This window comes from Phacochoerus africanus, chromosome 1 (assembly GCF_016906955.1).
Source record: "Phacochoerus africanus isolate WHEZ1 chromosome 1, ROS_Pafr_v1, whole genome shotgun sequence".
NCBI lineage: Eukaryota > Metazoa > Chordata > Mammalia > Artiodactyla > Suidae > Phacochoerus > Phacochoerus africanus.
The window spans coordinates 157488756-157509957 of record NC_062544.1 but is presented as its reverse complement, the minus strand read 5'-3'; the positions used below and the strand labels follow the sequence as shown (position 1 = coordinate 157509957).

Here is a 21202-nt window from a genome sequence, read left to right as displayed (position 1 = left end):
AGGTCAGCCCCCGAGAACGATTCAGCCACCAAATGAAAATGTCAGCTTCTCCTTGTGTCTAGAACAAGAGGCGAAGGTGACTTTCTTAGGCGACCTGACCAGGTACAGAGAAAGCCATTACTACAACACCCTCCACAATAAATGCCAGTTCTGAGTGCCCCAGGCAGATGTCTGGTGGTATTGTGGGGGTCCACTAATGGGCACTCTTCTAGAAAACTGGAGTGGCACCTGTACTTTGGTGCAATTGGCCATCCCTTTCACCCTGGCATTTAGGCCCCAATTTCAAACTCAGCCACTCCGGAGGGAACGAGACAACACCCTGGAGGGGGCGGGGGGCTTTGACCCCCAGGTCTATATTGACTCAATAGGTGTTCCACGAGGTGTTCCAAACAAATTTACGGCAAGAAATCAAATAGCTGCCAGGTTTGAATCTGTTCTCTTTGGGTGGTCAACCATAAACAAAAACGTTGATTGGATAAACTGCATCTGTTGAAATCAACAAAAATTTGTTAATTACACTAGCAATTCCATTTAAGAAAAAGCCGGGAGTTCCCCTCGTGGCTCAGTGGTTAACGAATCTGACTAGGAACCATGAGGTTGCATGTTCAATCCCTGGCCTTGCTCAGTGGGTTAACGATCTGGCGTTGCCCTGAGCAGTGGTGTAGGTTGCAGACGCGGCTCGGATCCCGAGTTGCCGTGGCTCTGGCGTAGGCTGGCGGCTACAGCTCCGATTCGACCCTAGCCTGGGAATCTCTATATGCCGAGGGAGCGGCCCAAGAAATGGCAAAAAAAAGACAAAAAAAAAAAGAAAAGAAAAAGAAAAAGCCGAATAGCTGGGGCCAACTAGTCATATGGCATGAGAAAACAGACTTCCTTTAGACATGATGCTGACAAAAAGGGTCAGATCTAGGTAATGATTGGTATCCAGTGCTGCACCTTCATTCCCGATAACACTGCCCCAGATGACACCACCACCAAGGCCCTACTTGGACTGATGACCTTAGCAGATAAACTTTCAGAAAATTCTGGTACTAATGACCCCTTCACAGACCTTTTTAAAAAAAAAATTGGTTTGTAAGGTGAAAGGGACTAATAGCTTCAATCCTTACCCCTCTAATTGTTGTAATTAATGTCCTTGTCTTAGTTTGATGTTGTCCAGGAGACTTATTCAAAGATTAATAAAAACCACTTTAACTGGGACCTCCCCACCACCAAACCAATATGCTTCTAATGGACACAACTGAACATGAAAGTCAAACTATGCGCATCAAGTTTGAAGAAAAGAATACCTGATAAAGAAATGAAAAGGGGAAATTGTGAGAATTAACATATGTCTTTTCTATCAAAGGAAGTCTTAGTTACTCCATTTTGCTCTGGCTTCATCTGAGACACCTTCCTCTGAACTCTCTTTCCCCCACCCCCACTTCTCCCAGTAAGTCTGTTTCAATTTAGCCAACTGAGAAGAACGTGCACCCTGACCTGACCAATGGGAAGGGGACAGACATACCACCCGAGTTAGGGGTAAACAGGGGTCTTTCTTCCTCCCGCGCGTTTTTTGAGCCCTTGCGCCCTTCTGCAGAAGAGCCTTGTCAAGTTCGCCCATGTTCGTGCATCTCACTTTCAGACACTGACAGTCTGAGCCAAGGTCATTTTTCCCCAACAAAATCAACATGTACACCTTAAACTTACACAAATGTTATATGTCAATTATAGCTCAATAAAACTGTGGGAAATGTTTTTAAAATAAGAGAAAGAAGTTCAGAATAAATTCCAGCATGTATGCAGGAGAGCAGGGAAGGATGGCCTTAACCAGAACTGATCCCAAACCTCCATTCCTACCAGTTAGGAAGACCACAACTGGGGTAGCACCTGGTAGATATGGCATATATAGATTTAGTGGGCCAAGTTCAAAGTATTCTGTTTTGTACAGGGAGTCAGAGATGTGGTCATCTTGATTTTTAAAACCCACCCTAAAGTAAACACTGAACTCTTAGGTTACTGTCAAATCTGTCACTAAGGAAAAATACTGAGTCAAGGGGTAATCACTTTGCCAAACGTTAATTCCTATTGTCAAGTTACCCCTTAGAATCCTATTTGCACCCCCTCTATTTACATTGTTTTCATACTGCTTGACTATCTTTCCTTTTGCTCCCTAATTTGTCTTGACATTTATTGCTCACTATTGTTAAACTTTTTTTTTTTTTTGCTTTTTGGGGCTGCAACAGCGGCATGTGGAAGTTCCCAGGCTATGGAGGCTCCTAGGTGGAATCGGAGGTATACCTGCCAGCCTACACTATAGCCACAGCTACGCAGGATCCAAGCAGCATCTGTGACCTACACCACAACTCACAGCCACAACAGATCCTTAACCCAGAAAATCGAACCTGAAACCTCATGGTTCCTAGTTGGATGCATTTACACTGCACCATAACGGGAGCACCTCACTATTGTTAAAAATATTTTAAAAGGAAATGACTGATTTTTTTCCTGTTATCAGGTGGTGGGTAATTACCCACGTATGATTTCGAACAGGTTTCATTTTAAAATCATTTTAAAATACCACTGCTGGAGTTCCCACTCTGGCACAGCAGGTTAAGAATATGCATTCTCTCTGCAATGGTGCAGAGGGACTCCGATTTGATCGCCTGGCCTGGGAACTTCCACTTGCTGTGGGTGCAGCCAAAAAAGAAAAAATTATTCCATCTAAATCATGTAAAGATATACTTCTCACAATGAAATTGGAGATCAGATTTACCATTAATACAATAAAATGGCAAATAGCTCAAGAAATAAAAGTAGGACAGGAGTTCCCATCGAGGCTTAGCAGTTAGCGAACCCAACTAGCATCTATGAGGAGATGGGTTCAATCCCTGGCCTCGTTCAGTGGGTTAAGGATCCAGTGTTGCCATGAGCTGTAATGTAGGTCACAGACACGGCTCAGATCCCCTGTTGCTGTGGCTGTGGTGTGGGCTGGCAGCTTCAGCTCCAACTGGACCCCTAGCCTGGGAACCTCCATATGCCACGGGTGTGGCCCCCAAAAGACAAAAAGACCAAAAAAAAAAAGAAAAGAAAAAAAGTAGGACATAAAAAACTTTCCAACAACACAGATAACAGAAAAGCTTTCCACAAGAAACTTTTTGAATAGTATTCAGTAAACAATCATCTGTCTGGGCAGAGGTGAACATCCTTTGATTACCTGAAAATCATTTGCAATTCAAATTAACAAGTAAAATCACCCACGATTGAAGTACACAGCACATTCTGCCACCGAACCCCTACAAGCTACACATTCCATGCCAAAACCTCTCTCCACCAAGACCTTATCATCACTACAATGAAAGCCAGTAAGCATGCAGATAACAACCCAGATCTGGGTCAGGAATTATTATTATTGCAGGTGAGGTACTGCACAGCTCTCAAAGGGCAGGAGAACCAGGTCCTCCTTTCTTACCTTTACCATGAATGTGAAGTCTGTCAGGGCCGGGGAGTAGACAGCCCCACCAGCACACGGGCCCATGATCAGAGAAATCTGAGGGATGACTCCAGATGCCAAGACATTCCTCTGCCAAAAGAGAAAGGCAAAGGCATCTGGTTACAGAGGTGTTCAAGGCATTATTTGCACAAAGACAAAGGTGACAACAAAAGTACATTTGGCTTTTATACACAGAAATTCTATCCTGCAGACAAGAGACCTAATCTGTACGGTTCCTCCCAGAATTATAGTTACAATTTCTCCCCCTAACTGCTGGGGTGGCTGGCATATTAGTTACTGCCTGGGGCAAATAACCTCTCCTCTCTTTGGCAAGGCAACAGTTCCCCCAAAGCTCCACCAGGACAGGAGCTCAGAGAGGATTCCACCACTCTTCACCCAGCTCCAAACACACCTCAGGGCAGGATCCCTGTCTGCACAAAGCTGGCTTCAAGAATAAATGAAAACTTTAGGTGGAATATCCAGGGCCAGTACTTATTCTTGAGCCATGACCTCTACCTGGACCCCCTTCACTCCCTCCACAGAGGATACGCAGCAGTTACAGGCACGGCTAAGGAGCAGGTGCTGAGTCTTCAACGTCTGCCCACCCCTAGACAGAGGAGATGGGGAACAGGGAGGTAGCAGAAGCCAGAAAGGATCCACGGGGACAAAGGTGTTGTAAAAGGCCAAGCCTCGGGCCACCTCCTGAGGAAAACAAGCTTTTCCTGGAGGGCCCAAGCAAGATAAGAGCCCAGTGACTCCTTGCCCATCCCCAACTTCCAGCCTTCCCTGAGCACTATCAACCTCAACAAAGTACGTCTGTTTTTAGCCCTGCCTTGGTTCTAAGCCCAATTTCTATAATTCATAGGACATAGCTCAGCAAAGTACAAAAAAGGCATCTACAGAAAGGATTCTGGGAAGATGGCAGAGTGGGAAGCACCAGAAGTCTGTCTCCCATCTAGATAAAAAATGACACTATCTGATGTAACGTTTTGCTACTCTGAAGCCTATTCAAGGCTTGCAATTTGCAGGCGATGATTTAGAGGGCAAATTGTGATTAATTTCAGTCCCTTTCAGTTCTTAGCATAGTACCCCTGAAGCCTATGGGTTCCCTACCCCCAGCCATGAGGCACTGCAACTGATATCAGGAAAACAATGTGTGAACAAAATGAGAATGCCAGTAAAGAAACAGGAATTATAAAGAGAAACAAAGCAGACATTCTAGACTTGAAAAGTATGATAACTGAAATGAAAAGCTGACTAGAGGGGTTCAACAGCACACTTCACCAAGCCAGAGAACTTCAGAGAATTCGAAGACATGATAGTGGAAACTGTCCACTCTAAGGGGAAGCGAGGAGGGAGAGAAAGGGGAGGGGGAGACGGAGGGAGGGAGGGAGAACAAACGGAGGCTAAGGGACCTGTAGGAAAGCATTCAATGCACCAATGAAACAGAAGGGAAGGGGGCAGGGCACAGCCTTTAAAAAGTGACATAGCCTTTAAGGATACAACAAAAACTGGTTAGAACCAACTAGGTCCAAGATGACGGAAGGTTCAACTTCCCAAGGACCTTGAGCCTCACTATATGCTCACTGTAATACACAGACACCATGACAGTTCCAGGGCTGACTATAAAAGGCCAAAAAGTAGGTAGGGGCCCAATTCCTGGAAACTGCACCTTGGAATAATCTTCCCACTCATTAGCCTATGAAATTACCCAGCCTATAAAAACTACCCACCCCATATTCTGGGGTGTTCTCTCACCCTTTGAGGCAGACCTCATTCTGTCTATGGAATACTTATCTTCCGGGCATCTCTCATCATCTGAGACGGCTCACACTGTGTCTACCTCTCCCAATAAATCTTCTTGCCCTTCACTTTGCCTCTCACTGAATTCCATCTGTGCTGAGACATAAAGAACCTAAACTTCAGTTAAGTCTTAAGACCAGGTGTGTGATCTTGAGTTCAAGTCCCAATCTGAGTTGTACAATTTCACCAATATACATGTTTTGAGAATATCAGAAGAGAGAGAAGCGTGATTCTGATATAAAGATAAGCATATAGATCAATGGAAAAAGAATCAAGTCTAGATATAAACCATTACATTTACGGTTAATTGATTTTCTTTCCACCAAAGTACCCAGTAAACGGTGGTATGGAAAAAAAAAAAAAACTGGACAAAATCTTTATGACTTTGTATTGGGCAGAGTTCTTGCATATTGAAGAATAAAAATGAGATCCACGAAAGGAAAAAAAAATGATGAAATGGTTTTGCAAAATTTAAGACTGCTGTTGCACTCAAATGCCACCACTAAGAAAGAGAGCGACAGACAAGGAAAAAATATTTGCAAATCATATATCTGATAGAGAACTTGTATCCAGAATCCATAAAGAACCCTTATAACTCAAAATCCAACTACAAAATGAGTAAAAGAACTGGACAAACATTTCAGCAAAGAAGATATCCAAATGAGTTTAACATGTACATAAAAAGATAACAAATTCACAGGGAGATACCACTACTTTCCACTGAAATGGCTACAAATGAAAAAGACTGACAATGCTAAGTGTCAACAAGGATGTGGAGAATTTGAAGCCCTCAATTGTATCTGTGGTAATGTAAAAGTGTACAGTCACTTTGGAAAAAAATTTTGCAGTTTCTTAAAAAGTTATACATAGGAGTTCCTATTGTGGCTCAGTGGGTCAAGAACTCAACTAGTATCCATAAGGATGCTGGTTCAATCCCTGGCCTTGCTCAGGGAGTTAAATAACCTGGCATTGCCATGAGCTGCGGTGTAGGTAGCAGACAAGGCTCAGATCTCGTGTTTGCTGTGGCTGTCACAGGCCAGCAGCAACAGCTCTGATTCAACCCCTACCCTGGGAACTTCCACATGCCCCAGGTGCAGCCCTAAAAAAAATAGTTATACATAAACTCATAAGTTATAAATAAACTTATAATGAAACCAAGCAGGACCTTTTGGGACCCTCCTAAGGAAAAAGCGTTTCTGTGTCCCCCATTTCTTTCTTCCTATTTATTTTGTCTTTTTGTCTTTTGAGAGCCACACCAACGGCATATGGAGATTCCCAGGCTAGGGGTCCAATCGCAGTTACAGCTGCCAGCCTATACCACTGCCACAGCAACGCCGGATCCAAGCAGCCTCTATGACCTACACACAGCTCACGGCAATGCCGGATCCTTAACCCACTAAGTGAGGCCAGGGATCGAACCCGAGACCTCGTGGTTTCTAGTCGGATTCATTTCCACTGAGCCACGATGAGAACTCTTCTTTTTTAATTTCCAGTTTTATTCTATCAGCCATGCTCATTGCATGCAGAAGTTCCCAGGCCAGGGATCGAACCCAGGCCACACAGCAACCCAAGCCACAGCAGTGATAATGCCAGGAACTTCTGTCCCCCACCCCCACCCCCCGTTTCCAATTTATAGGAAAAATAATTACAGCCTCCTAGACTTCCCCAGAGTTCCAAAGGGCAGATTCAAACAGTTACTAATTGGGGGAGAGGGGAATGCAGAGAAACAATTGTGTAGCATATGTCCTGGGCCTGTTCTGCTCTCCATCCCCCACCCCCCAACCTAACCCCCCCTTCCCCTGGGATGTGCAGAGCAATCTGATACATATCTCTGAGTTCTAAGGAACTAAGGCCCCCTCCCAGCTGGAGGATGGTAACTCCAGGCTAAGCACAAGCATGTGGACCCCAAACTGGTTGGAACAAGAAGGCTGATGACTGAGATTCCTGGAAACATCATTACCCTGTTACCTCACCACCAACCAATCCGAGCAGGATCACACACCCTGCTATTCCCCTCACCTTCCCCTTAAAAACTCTTCCCTGAAACCCAGGGTGGAGTTCAAGTCTTTGCCTGGCCCTTACAATAAACCTTTCTCCACTCCAAACTCAAACATTTCTGTTTTTTGGCCTCACTGTGCAGTGGACACAAGAACTTGGGTTCAACAATTAGACCCAATAATTCCACCCTCTTTTTTGGTAGGAGGTGGGGGAGCCATGCCGGCACCACGCCAGCGATCAAACCCGTGCCACAGTAGTGATCCAAGCCACAGCAGTGACACCACCAGGATCCTCAACCCCCTGAGCCATCAGGGAACTCCAACAACTCCACTCTTAAGACCCTATTCAGGGTTATGAAAACATGTCCACACAATGAGTTACATACAATGTTCACACATAGAGTATTATTTACGATTGTCAAAAAATGAAAACGACCCAAATGTCCATCAACTAGTAGGTGGATAAACAAAATATGGTATATCTACATAATAAAACATTGTCCACCAATAAACCACAGATATCCAGTACAATTATTGCTAAGTGGATAAACATTATGCTAAGTGGAGAGTCAGATGCAAAAACTGTAGAGACAGAAAGATGATCAGTGGATACCTAGGGCTAAGTAGAATGGGATCTTTTTGAAGGGAAAGATTCTAAATTGTAGATTGTATTATTATATGCTAACAATGGATGGATTTTATGGTTTGTAAATTACACCTCAATAAAGCTGTTTTACGAGTTCCCATCGTGGCTCAGTGGTTAACAAATCTGACTAGGAACTATGAGGTTTCGGGTTTGATCCCTGGCCTCGCTCAGTGGGTTAAGGATCTGGCGTTGCCATAAGCTGTGGTGTAGGTCGCAGACACGGCTCAGATCCCAAGTTGCTACATCTGTGGTGTAGGCTGGCAACTGTAGCTGCGATTGGACCCCTAGCCTGGAAATCTCCATATGCCACAGGTACGGCCTCAAAAGACAAAAAAATAAATAAAGCTGTTTTAAAAAAATAGAAGAAGAACGAGAGGTGTTCCTGTTGTGGCGCACCATAAACAAATCCAAATAGTATCCATGAGGATGGAGGTTCAATCCCTTGCCTCACTCAGTGGGTTGGGGATCCGGCATTGCCACGAGCTGTGGTGTAGGTCACAGGCCAAACTTGGAGCCCAATACTCAACCCCTAACCTGGAAACCTCCATATGCCGCAGGTACAGCCCTAAAAAAAAAAAAAAAAAGAATAAGGACCATGAATAATATTGATGAATCGAAATTAAGTTTCTTAATTATTACACTAGTTTAAATAAGAATGTCTGGAGTTCCCGTTGTGGCTCAGTGGTTAATGAATCCGACTAGGAACCATGAGGTTGCAGGTTCGATCCCTGGCCTTGCTCAGTGGGTTAAGGATCCGGCGTTGCCATGAGCTGTGATGTAGGTCGCAGATGTGGCTCAGATCCCACGTTGCTGTGGCGGCGGTGTAGGCCAGTGGCTCTGATTCAACCCCTAGCCTGGGAACCTCCATATGTCAAGGGAGTGGCCCAAGAAATGGCAAAAAGACAAAAAAAAAAAAAAAAGAATATCTGTATTAAGAAAACATACAATGGAGGAGTTCCCATTTTGGCTCAGCGGTTACCAACCTCACTAGTATCCATGAGGATGAAGGTTTGATTTCCGGCCTTGATCAGTGAGTTAAGGATCCAGCATTGCTGTGAGCTGTGGTATAGGCTGCAGACGTGGCTCAGATCCCGCTTTGCTATGGCTGTGGTACAGGCAAGCAGCTCTAGTTCTGATTCGCCCCCCAGTATGGGAACATCCACATGCCAAGGGTGCAGCTCCAAAAAAAGACAAAAAAAAATAAGAAAACATACAGCTAAGGATTTAAGAGATAAAGGAGGGAAGAACAGTCTCCAATTTATTCTCAAATGTTTCAGGAAAACATAACTCAGAGTTCCCCGGTAGTCCAGTGTTTTCTCTGCTGCGGCATGGGTTCGATCCCTAGCCCAAGACCTTCTACATGCCATTAGCGTAGCAAAAAAAAAAAAAAAGTGCATATGGAGGAAAAAAAATGATTGCACAAACAGGCAAAATATAAACAACTGGTGAATGTGGGTAGAAAACATATGGGAGTCCCTTTACTCCTCAGTGGGTTATTCCTAAAGTTCAAGTTTAAAGATTAAAAAGTAGGTTTAAGATCTACAAAACGGCTTCTCAAGCAACTTCAGCGCTCCCACTACTAGTAGAGTTTGGTACACAAAGTAAACACATATTTTTCTGACTGATCACATGGGGCAGTGGAATAAAAACCCTCATAAGCAGGCAGACCAGGGGCAGACCAGGGGCTGACAAGAACAGCTGGCCTGATTAGAAACAATGTCTGCCTGTCTCTGCCCTTTCTTTCCTCCCCTCCCTGGACATGCTGATCTGTCCCTTTTCTCAAGTTTCCATCTGGCAGTATCTCTCTCTCACCCCAGCCTCTCATACTCTTCTCTTATAATATACTTCCTACTTCCAATAATGCATTAAAGTTATTTTTTTGTTTCTTTGCTTTTTTTTCTCTTTAGTCTGTAAGAAAGCAGAAAGATATCTGAACTGGTGCTCACCACATATTTCTGAATGTTGGGATTTGGTGTGATGGCGGCATTCTCTTTTCTTTGTACTATAGCTTGAACTTTGTATAATGATCTTAGAGTATTTTAACAAAAAAAAAAAAGTTTTGCTTTTTTAAAAATTAGTGCTTCTAAGAACCCTGTTCATTTTAACCTTTTATATTACTTCCTCCTTGCTTTAAAATAAATAAATAAATAAAGTATGTATTTAAGTGCCTTTCTCTTCTGAATAATCTTTCATTTTGTTTTCCCCAGAGTGGTCTCTATGAGAGAAAAAGAAAACCCTCCCCACCTTATCTCTCTTGCTTTTCACCCACCCTTCATATAAGCCCCAATGACACAGAAAGGAGCCCCAGGACACAATGAGGAAAGATAGGGAAGCTCTGACCAGGAAAGAGCTTAGAGAAATAAGCCCTGTACTCTTTTATTCTCCATTAACAGTTTCTCACCAGAAAGATGTCTGCATAGCCAGCCAAAGACTCTACTCCTTCTTGGATCCTGGCTCCCCCTGAGTCATTCAGTCCAATCACCGGAGCCCCAACTGTCATGGCTTGGTCCATGATCTGGGACAGCAGAGAAATCTTTTGTGAGACAACTGATCCTGTTATGAAAAAAAACATTTACAAAGCACCACAGTGGTTTTCTGGAAAATGTTCTGAGTGCACTTTTCAAAACAAGAGTCGGTAACACTGGCTTCATTCCCCATGATGACTGGCTATCTTCATATAAGTCAGAGAACCAGATGTTTCAAGTGCTGATTAAAGCCCCCAAGCACTTCCCATTAGCAGGGGATAAGACTGTTAATGGCAACCATTTCTACAGCCACAGGCCCAGGTTATAAAAATTTTTTTCAGCAGCCAGTTTTGTTCCTGGTTACTCTTTTGAAAAAAAAAATGATAGCAGACAAAATGGTAAAGCAGTATTTTTGTGAAAGAAATGTAGAACCATCTATTTACCACAGGCAAGGACTAAGCCTTTTTTTTTTTTTCTTCTTCCTCCCCAATAGTCGAACCAAGGCATATGGAAGTTCCCAGGCCAGGGATCGAATCTGAGTCACAGCTGCGGTAATGCCAGATCCTTTAACCCACTGTGCCAGGCTGGAGATCAAACCTATGCCTCCGCAGTGATCCAAGCTGCTACAGTAGGATTCTTAACCCACTATGCCACAGCAACTCCCCTAGGCCTTTTACTTCTAATAAGACAGATTTTCCCCATGGGTCAGTATGCTAACAGTCCTTAAGAATTTACAAAGCACCTTCACTTCAATTATCTCATTTAACCATCATAACAGAGGCAATAAAAAGAAAAAAAAGTTAGGAAGGTTTAAAAGTTAAGTGAGTGGCCCAAGGCCTCATGAGTAAGACAGGACCAAACCTAGAAGCCAGGTGTTCCCTTACAGAGGGAAGATCTGTTCAGCTACTAACAGTCAACTCTACCTTTAATTCCAAAACTCTCCAAATATGACCTACACTTTTATTCATCTCCAGAGCATCTCCTCTAGCAGCATTTTTTAAATACTATCAGGTAATCCTTGCACTGCTCTTTTAGCACCTGGACTCTCCACCTAGACCATAGGTTCTTCACTTGGGGTCTTCAGAACCCTAAGGGGCCTGTGAAGAGATTTCAAGGAGTCGATGAACTTGGATGGGAAAAATTTACATCTTTGTAAACCACAGCAGTATTATAAATGCCTGTGACTTTCTCATTAACAGAAGCCATAGGTTTTTATGTCACACTGAAGTTGCTGCAGATATCCTGAATTATCATTTTCACTTATATCTACTTTGAAATTACAGTTTATCCACTGCTAAATCTTGTTTTTTTACCACATGAATAAGGAAGCATCATATTAAAAATGTAATTTTTTGGAGTTCCTGTCATGACACAGTGGAAACGAATCCAACTGGGAACCATGAGGTTGCGGATTCAATTCCTGGCCTCACTCAGTGGGTTAAGGATCCGGCATTGCCGTGAGCTGTGGTGTAGCTTGCAGACTCAGTTCAGATCCAGTGTTGCTGTGGCTGTGGTGTAGACCGGCAGCTATAGCTCCGATTCAACCCCTAGCCTGGGAACTTCCATATGCCATATGTGTGGCCCTAATAAATAAATAAATAAATATTTTAAAAAATAAAAATGTGATTTTTTTAATATTTTTAATTCTTTGTAATCCTATGTATTTTATTTTGTGCATGTATAAAAATGAGAGTCCAGGCTTCGCCAGCCAGCCAAAGGGATCCATGCTACAAAAAAATGTTAAGAACCTCTGCCCTGGACTGAGGGCACCCTTCAGGGCAGCTCCACATCTTGCACACCTCTGCACTATCCCTCATACCCGACTCAGTTATCTTGTACCCCAACTATATTCAATATGCACCATGTGACTGATGTAAATACTGAGTTTTTCTCAATATTAAATACTTACCTTGCAGATCTTTTGGGCATGGGCTCCAGACAGACTGCCTCCAAAAACGGTAAAATCCTAAAAAGAAAACAAATCAAGGAGTTCCTGTGTGGCTCAGAGGGTTAAGGATCCGGTGTTGTCACTGCTGCTGCTGCGGTTGCTGCTGTGGCTCAGGTTTGATCCCTGGCCCAGAAGCTTCCACATGCCACAGGCAAGGACAAAAAAAAAAAAAAATTAATATACAGTAACTCGTTAGGATGTGAAGAGCCAGGAAGAGAATGAAATGGAAAATTCACATATAAAAGTTTTTAAAGGATTTTCAGAAGTGGAAAAGTCTGACATATAAATTATACCACAGAATGAATAGTGAGTAAACTATCTTAAAAGGAGTCCACGTAATGAAAAGAGCAAAAGACCTAGTATTTGTCTACAAAAATGACTTGTAGCTCTGAGGAGAGGAAAACTTTTCATGCAGAACTAACCCAACAAATCAGACTCTATGATGTCAAACAGGCATTCCTGTGACTAGGAAGTATTTGATATTTTGACAAAGGAGGTGAAAGAAGTGAATGAGTCCTCATTGCCTCCTCTTGCTTATGGATTTTCATTACCTCCTGATATAAAAAGCTTCTTGTTGCAATGATCTCCTTCCTAAAAGCCCCTCAAAAAGATAGTGGGGAATTAAAAACAGATTCAATCTAGGAGGACAAAAAAGGATGAGGAAACCACAGCAGAAGAGACTGAGCAAAGGAAGGAACTGAAAGCACAAGAATATCTGACTTGGAGCAAATGGAAGCCTCTACACCTGCAGAGGGAGTAACCACGGGAGGGAACAACCAGGAACAACAGAAAGTGTGGCGGTATGCAGACTGACAGGAAGTCTGTATGAGCAGCAGTTAGACCCCACAGGGACTCTTCTTCACTTCAAGAGGAGAAAGGAGGTTTACCCTCTAAAGACACTTAACCAGCCGGGTTCTGGAGACACAATTACCAGCCGCAAAAGGCAGTAAAGGTGAGGCTGAAAACAAGTGGGATTAGGACCCTATATACTGACTGAGAAGCCAGTGCTGGCCCCCTCTTTCCCCAGCCCGGCCCCAGACACACCTGCAGCCAATTATCCTGCAAGAGTTGGAGTCTTCTCTGGAAAAACAGAAGCTCCCCACCCCCAGGAAAAAAAAAAAAATGCCTACTGATATTACCATCTGGGGGATCACTACAGAGAAACTGGTTCATCACACCTCTCCCCCAGTATCCTTCAGGGCCTGTTGTTTCACATGCCCCATTTTCCCTAAAGTTTTCCTCAATCCAGGTGTGATCTCCCTTTGTCCTGAGCCCACAGCCAGCGCCCACCTCGCTCACTCCATCTGTGACTACAAGCCACTCCTATTCTGCCCCATTCTATCAACTACATGATTAGCTTCTTCAGGGTCAGAAGAGCCTCAGTCACCTCCCCCTCCCTCCCACCCTCACCCATCACATAAGAGGTGCTCCAAAGTATTGATTCAATGAATTTTTCCTCTTAACTGTTATCAGAACTCTGTGCCCAGAAAGCACAATAACCTTCTTTGTTCCCACTACCTAGTGGTTCCTTCTGTACAAATTTTTTTTGCCTAGCTCTCATAAACTACATAAAACAGAGATGATTCCTTCTAGTTAGGCATTTGGTAGACCCACTTCTAACACAGTTTTAAAACATTTCAAAAGTACTTCTATTAGCAAATGAGTCCTGCCTAAATAAATTTTAAAATAATCAAGTATAATTTAATATCAAACCCAGAAAACATTCTCAGTTCCTAACCAGGCTCTATACCTTTAAGATCTGTGAAAGAGGAGTTCCCGTAGTGGCGCAGTGGTTAACCAATCGGACTAAGAACCATGAGGTTTCGGGTTCGGTCCCTGCCCTTGCTCAGTGGGTTAACGATCCGGCGTTGCCATGAGCTGTGGTGTAGGTTGCAGAGGCACCTCAGATCCCACGTTGCTGTGGCTCTGGTGTAGGCCGATGGCTATAGCTCCGATTAGACCCCTAGCCTGGGAACCTCCATATGCTGTGGAAGCGGCCCTGGAAAAGGAAGCGGCCCTGGAAAAGGCAAAGAGACAAAAAAAAAAAAAAATCTGTGAAAGAAACTAAATATTTAGAATTATTTACATATTTCTATCTGTGGGGAAGGGGAATCAAACACCAATTAGTATACAACATGTTCTTTGTGTTCGTTTTCTACCGCTGCTTTAACAAATTACCACAAAGTCAGTGGCATGAGACAATACCCATTCATTACCTTACAGTTCTGTGATTTAGAAGTCGTACACAGGTCTCACTGGGCTAAAATCAAGGTGAGCAGGGCTACACTCCTTTCTGGAGGATCCAGAGGGGAATCTGTTGTCTTATCTTTTCCAGCATCTAGAGATGATCGATCTGCTTTCCTTCTCTCAAGACCCCCATCCTCCACCCTCGAGCCAGCAAGCAGACCAAGTCCTCTTCACACAGCATTACCGTGCCCTGCCCTTCTCCCTCTCTTCCGCTTTTAAGGACACTTGTGATTACAGTAGGTTCACCTGGCTCACCCAAGCTAATTTATTTTAAGGTCGACTGATTAGTAACATTAATTCCATTTGCAAGCTTCATTCCCCTTTGCCAGGTAAAACTACATATTCGCAGGTTTCAGGGATTAGGGTTTAGACATCTTTGGGGGACCATTATTCCGCCTACTACATTCTCCTATGGTCTCTGTATGAAGAAGCTATGCTTGTCTTGATACAGTCTAACAAAATTTATTTGAACACTTTCATGAAAGCCCAAAACTCAAGGGCCTGTGGTTCCGAGAGTCAAACCTGTGTCCAAGCTGCAACCACTGCACTCTCAGGCCCACAGGCTTCCCAGGACAAAGCTGCCCTCCAGGCACACCCCTAACCTACCACGAGGACTCAAGCCCACGTGGACAAAGTCTTGATTCCTGGGACTTCTTACATGACTCCTGCTCTACGCTCCTCCCCCAAACAGACTAAGGATTCTTTCTCCCTGAGAAAAAACACACAGTATAATACTCTGGACATATGAACTGAAAAACAAAGTAATTCCTTCATCTGTCTCAGCTACAGGCAAGTTTTCATTCCCCAGGACTCTTTTTTTTTTTTTTCCTGGCTTTTGTTCTTGGCTCTGTGCTCAAAAAACTCAGCCAATTAGAGTATGAAATACCTGACTGAAGACATAAACCAATCTTCCATTGATTCGGCCCCGTCCAGTGACAACACTGTCTCCAGGAAACTACCAGAAAAATAGAAAAATAAATGTTAATGATAGAAGATCATATAAGAAAAGGAATGTGTGTACATTTATGATTGGGTCTCTTTGCTGTACAGCAAAAATTGGCACAACACTGTAAATCAACCATACTTTACTAGAAAAAAAAAAGAGAGAGAAATAAAGGTTAAAAAAACCCAGGCGTTCCCATGATGGTTCAGTGGAAACAAACCTGACTAGCATCCACAAGGACAGCGGGATAAGAATCCAGTGTTGTCGTGAGCTGTGATGTAGGTCACAGACATGGCTCAGATGGCGAGTTGCTGTGGCTGTGGTGTAGGCCAGCAGCTATAGCTCCAATTCGACCCCTAGCCTGGGAATTTCCACATGCCAGGTGCGGCCCTAAAAAAAAAAAAAAAAAAGACAAAAGAAAAAAAAAACCAAAAACACTTCTTTTAATGGATTTGGCAATTATGTCCCAATGAAGGACACCCTCCCCACAAAAATCCTCACCCCAATTCCTTAAAATTCAATATGAATAAGGAACATGAAGGAATCTCTTTCCTCAGCTCTGCAACAGCCAGCACTGAGCTACTGCTTCACCAACAGAAGAGAATTGTCTTGGGCCTCAATTTCCTTCCTAAAAGCAGAATAATTAGGAGACCCCCAAGGTCTGACACTACCAAATGCTCACAGGAGGGAGAAGAATGTATAAGGAAACACAGCAACAGCTACAAAGCCACAAATCTTAAAAAGGCAAATTTATCATTTTGCTTGGAATTCTCAGAGTCATTGTGTGGCCCATAATGACTCAAATGGAGTCAGCAAGTTTGGTGCCAAGGTTACAAATCTTTGATCACAGACTGAAAAAAACTGACCAAAAGTGAGTCCAAAGAATTCTGGGCACCATGGAGAACACCCAACTGAAGGAGCAAAGTGTCAGTGACTGACCTCCAAAACTCCAAAGCATAAAACTGATGTCAAATAACCGAGTCAGGAGTTCCATCATGGCGCAGTGGGTAACGAATCCAACTAGGAACCATGGGGCTTCGGGTTTGATCCCTGGCCCTGCTCAGTGGGTTGAGGATTCGGTGTTGCCATGAGCTGTGGTGTAGGTTGCAAACGTGGCTGGGATCTGGCGTTGCTGTGGCTCTGGCGTAGGCCAGCAGCTATAGATCCGATGAGACCCCTAGCCTGGGAACCTCCATATGCCGAGGGTGCAGCCCAAGAAATGGCAAAAAGACCAAGGAAAAAAAACAAAACAACTGAATCAGAGGCACCTTGCACAAGGTATAGGCTGGCTACCCATATTCTTCATCTGCAGACAAAGGTGAGTGGGAACCGGGAGGCCCAATAGTGCTTCTCAATAGGCACTTTGAGAATTCCAGGGCCCCACCCTTGAAAAGTTTACAATGTATCCTGAGTCCTGGAAGAACTTCATTTGTCTATTGGGTAGGCCAGCAGGGCCATAGCTGCTACGGGTAATTTGTAGGCTTGTACCACCACTGTGAACAGATACCTTATTCTTGTCAGCAGCCATTCCAAAATCTGCACATCTGTGTTCCACAAACATATCACTCTCAATAAAACTGCCGGGGTCCAGCAAGAGACTGATCCGTTCTCTGGCCGTTAGCTTTCCCTAAAATGCAACAAAAATCACTTAGTGATGTCATGGGAGGGCCAGGAGGGCTGATTTTGCCTCCGCCCCATGTGAAAGCCTATATTCCATCATCCTGCCCAAGAGACAGGAGTTACCAGTAGAATTAAGCCAGCAAGGAAACCAAGGCTGCTCCAGGAGTCACTAACGTGGAAGGCAAATAAAAGAGTAGGAGGGAAAGCCGGAGATACGTGGGGGTAAGGAGAGCCTGACCTTGGAACAAGGTAACTAGTTCCATAAACATTACTGGAGACCTAAGGAGCAACAAAAAGAAGAATGGAGAAGCAGGAGGTGGAAACCTAAAGCAGGCTTTGTGAAGGGTCTGAGGCTACACTCTCAGGTTCACAGGCTTTTTTTTTTTTTTTTTTTTTTTGCCACACCTGTGGCATATAGAAGTTCCTGGGCCAGAGACTGAATCAGCACCTCAGCAGCGACCCAAGCTGCAGCAGAGACAACTCAGGATCCTTAACCCCCGTGCCACAGCAGGAACTCTCATAGGCTTCTTCTAGGGAACCCCACAAAGGCTCCCTTCGCAAGGGTCCAGCCCCAAGGACACTTCTAGGACTACTTCCTGGTTCATCTCCTGCGTCCCCCATGGGGGCCCTGCTTAGGGACTCTGTACCTGACTATGACTCTGTAATACACAGACAAAACCACAGCAGGGAGTGGCCAAGTAGAAAAGGAGTGGGACAGACGGTGCTAAAGAACTTACTTGAGAGGAGTTCCCTTGTGGCACAGCGGGTTAAGAATCTGGCGTTGTCAATACAGTGGCTCAGATCATTGCTGTGGCTTGGGTTCCACCCCTGCCCAGTGAACTTGCACATTCCATAGACACAGCCAAAGGGAAAAAATAAAAAATAAAATAAAATAGGAGTTCCCGTCGTGGCGCAGTGGTTAACGAATCTGACTGGGAACCATGAGGTTGCAGGTTCGATCCCCAGCCTCACTCAGTGGGTCAAGGTTCCGGCGTTGCCATGAGCTGTGGTGTAGGTCACAGACGCGGCTGGGATCCTGCGTTGCTGTGGCTCTGGCGTAGGCTGGCAGCTACAGCTCCGATTGGACCCCTAGCCTGGGAACCTCCATATGCCACGGTGCGGCCCTAGAAAAAGGCAAAAAGACAAAACAAAAATAAAATAAAATAAAATATAATAAAATAAAATACTTCTCAGAGAACTTGACCAACCAAGAGGCTGCACTGCTTAGAATCCCAAGGTCTTAGACCAAGTCCATAAGCCTGGCCCATGGGGTAAAAAAACACCTCAAACCAGCTGTACTATTCCATCAAGAAAATAGCTTAAGCAGTTCCCGCTGTGGTACAGTGGGTTAAGAATCCAACTGCAGTGGCTCAGGTTGCTGCAAAGCTATGGGTTTGATCCCTGACCCCAAACATTGGGTTAAAGGATCTGGCATTGCCATAGCTGCAGCTCCAGTCCCAGCTGCACCTTGGATTCGATCCCTGGCCCGGGAACTTCCATATGCCACGGGTGCAACCGTAAAAGTAAAAGTAGCTAAAGCCAGTGAGTTCGTATTAAAACAAAAAGTCAATCCTACACACTGTTGTGTAAAATAAAATAAGTTTTCAGGAATGCAATTTGGAAATATACTGTCAAAATTGTTTAAAAAATATTCATCCCTTTTGACCCAGTAAGTCCATTTCTGGGAATCTAGTCTATGGAAGGAGTCCAAACATTGTGTAAAAGGGGGTGGAGTGGGAACTTTAAACCAAGTAAGCCTCCTAAGTCAGCTTTGGCAAAAGAAACAGTTTCTGAAGGCTGCATCTAAACCCAGTTAAGAGCAGCCTGAAAATGGGTGGGGTGATGTTCCAAGGAGGACTGAGACACGGGACCCAACAGAAAGAGTGCAGGGAGCATTGACAGGCCTTTCTAGAGAAGGATCTAAATTTCCCCTACTCCAGACATGAACACCCCATGGGAGGAAGGGAAAGCACTCCTGGACCACACTATCAACCAAATTCACATCTCACTCCCAAATGTGAAAAAGGAACTGTTACTTTCAGGCTCTGGTCAAGTGGGTATTTACATCTAAATCAACACTCAATTTAGACGTAATAAAGAGCTGGTGCAAATCTCACTGGAAGTTCCTGTGGTGGCTCAGTGGTTAAAGAACCCAACTAGTATCCATGAGGACGTGGGTTCGATCCCTGGCCTCGCTCGGAGGGTTATGGATCTGGCGTTGCCATGAGCTGTGGTGTAGGTGGCGGACACAGCTCAGATCCCAAGTTGCTGTGGTTCTGGTGTAGGCCGGAGACTGCAATTCGACCCCTAGCCTGGGAACCTCCATATGCCGCGGGTGTGGCCCTAAAAGACAAAAAAGACGGGAAAAAAAAAAAAAAAGAAAGAAATCTCCTCACTGAAGACTCCACCTCCCCGCTGAGCTTGTGTGTTATGCCTCAGTGCCCTTCACCTCTAGGAATTTCACTTTCCCGCCGCCAGGTTGGTTATTTAACTCATCTAGCACATCGATCCATACTCATATGTGTCTAGGATGCATTGAGTGAGCCTCATTTCAAGTGCCAGGTCACCCATCTGGGCCTCAGTTTCTTCTGCTACTAAATGGCCTACGAAGCATATCTCGACTTAAAACATGGGCGGTTAGGAGTTCCAGTGGTGCAAGTGGAAACTCCTATAGGAATGCCAGTTCGATCCCTGGCCTCGCTCAGTGGGTAGGGGAACCGGTGTTGCCATGAGCTATGGTGTAGATCGCAGAGGGCTGAGATCCAGAGTTGCCACGCCCTCGGGCGGCAGCTGTAGCTCTGATTCTAGCCCTACCCTGGGTGCCGCCCTAAAAAGCAAAAAAACGAAACAACACAGACGGTGGGCGGCAGTGCCTCAGCTGCTCACTCCAGCCAAACCCAGAGAGCAACCTGAGCAACCCCCCCCCCCCCAAAAAAAAAAACCTGCTTCAGCAACACGCCTCTCCTACTCCACAGGCAGCTTGATGCATGCTGAGACCCTAAAGGCATTCAGCTGGCCTTCCCAGGACATAGTTTCCCCAAGTTCTCTGCGCACACCACACGGCCACCCCAGGTGAACGTGAGTTTGCCCATATAACTTCCCTGTCAAATGCCTCGATTTTCCTGCTTCCATAATGGAGCAAGAACCTACCACCACTCTTCCATGGGGCATGAGAAGAACAAGGTGTTTTTTTTTTTTAATTAAGTGCCTATCATTGCTTCACTCTTATTCTAGTGAGATTGCGAGGGAAGAATTACTATTGTTTTCTATTTAGTATAAATTGACTTCTAGGGAGTAAATTTTCCAAAAGTTCACAGCTGGAGCCCAGCCAGGCCCACCTAAAATTCCAAAGGGAAAGTAGAAAGTGACGAAGAACAGCAATGCTTGTCCTGGTTTTACGTGTCTCAGCTAAAAGCCAAATGTTCGCAAAATTAACATCCTCGGCCCCGCCCCGCGCGGCACCACGTGGATTGGCTGGGAGGCTCAGCCGCGGACACTGTGATTGGTCGCGAATGTCGGGGCGGGCTGGCTCGGGCCCCCTCGGGACTTACTCGCCTATGCTGCGAATCAATGCGGCGCTGGCCTCCTCCCAGCAGTGCGGCTTGACGCTTGTTCTCGATGCGCTCGTTAACTGAGACAGGGTGGGTGCACAGACTGCGCACCCCGGCGTGGAGACTTCTCACTACAACGCGGAGCCTGGCTCGGGCCGCCGTCACGCGCACTGCCGCCGCCATTTTTGCTGGACCGGCGCATGTGCGTCAAGTGTGGGCGCTGCGGCGTTTGCGCCTGCGCAGCATCGGCGGGAAGTAAGTAGCCTGTGGGCTGGGCTGCGGAGCGCAATTTGGAAAAAGGCTGGAGGCCAAAGAGCGTGGGTCCTGAGACTGCGCTAGGGTGTGTCATCGTCAGAAGCGGGGGCCTGGTCAACCGCAAGGCTGGGCCGAAAAGAGACTTTGCCCTTGCTTTTCTCTGGCTACCTAGACCCCTGGTTTTGTTATCCCGCCTCCTCCAGAAAATGAATAGAGTTAATCATTTGTTGAATACCAAGTGTTGCTTTAAGCATT

At 45.0% G+C, this 21202-nt stretch overlaps 1 protein-coding gene across 1 annotated transcript in view; it reads right to left on the bottom strand.

Moving 5' to 3' along the window:
- PCCB (propionyl-CoA carboxylase subunit beta) overlaps positions 1-20939 on the bottom strand; it is a 98815-nt gene extending 77876 nt beyond the window's left edge. Inside the window, exons 1-6 of the mRNA XM_047782988.1 lie at positions 20693-20939; positions 17029-17148; positions 15465-15533; positions 12293-12349; positions 10320-10433; positions 3452-3562 (exon numbers count right to left, since the gene is read on the bottom strand). Of these exons, the coding sequence (XP_047638944.1) occupies positions 3452-3562; positions 10320-10433; positions 12293-12349; positions 15465-15533; positions 17029-17148; positions 20693-20875 (654 nt within the window). The 5' untranslated portion in view covers positions 20876-20939. The remainder of the gene's footprint in view (positions 1-3451; positions 3563-10319; positions 10434-12292; positions 12350-15464; positions 15534-17028; positions 17149-20692) is intronic.
- Positions 20940-21202: the final 263 nt, after the last annotated feature.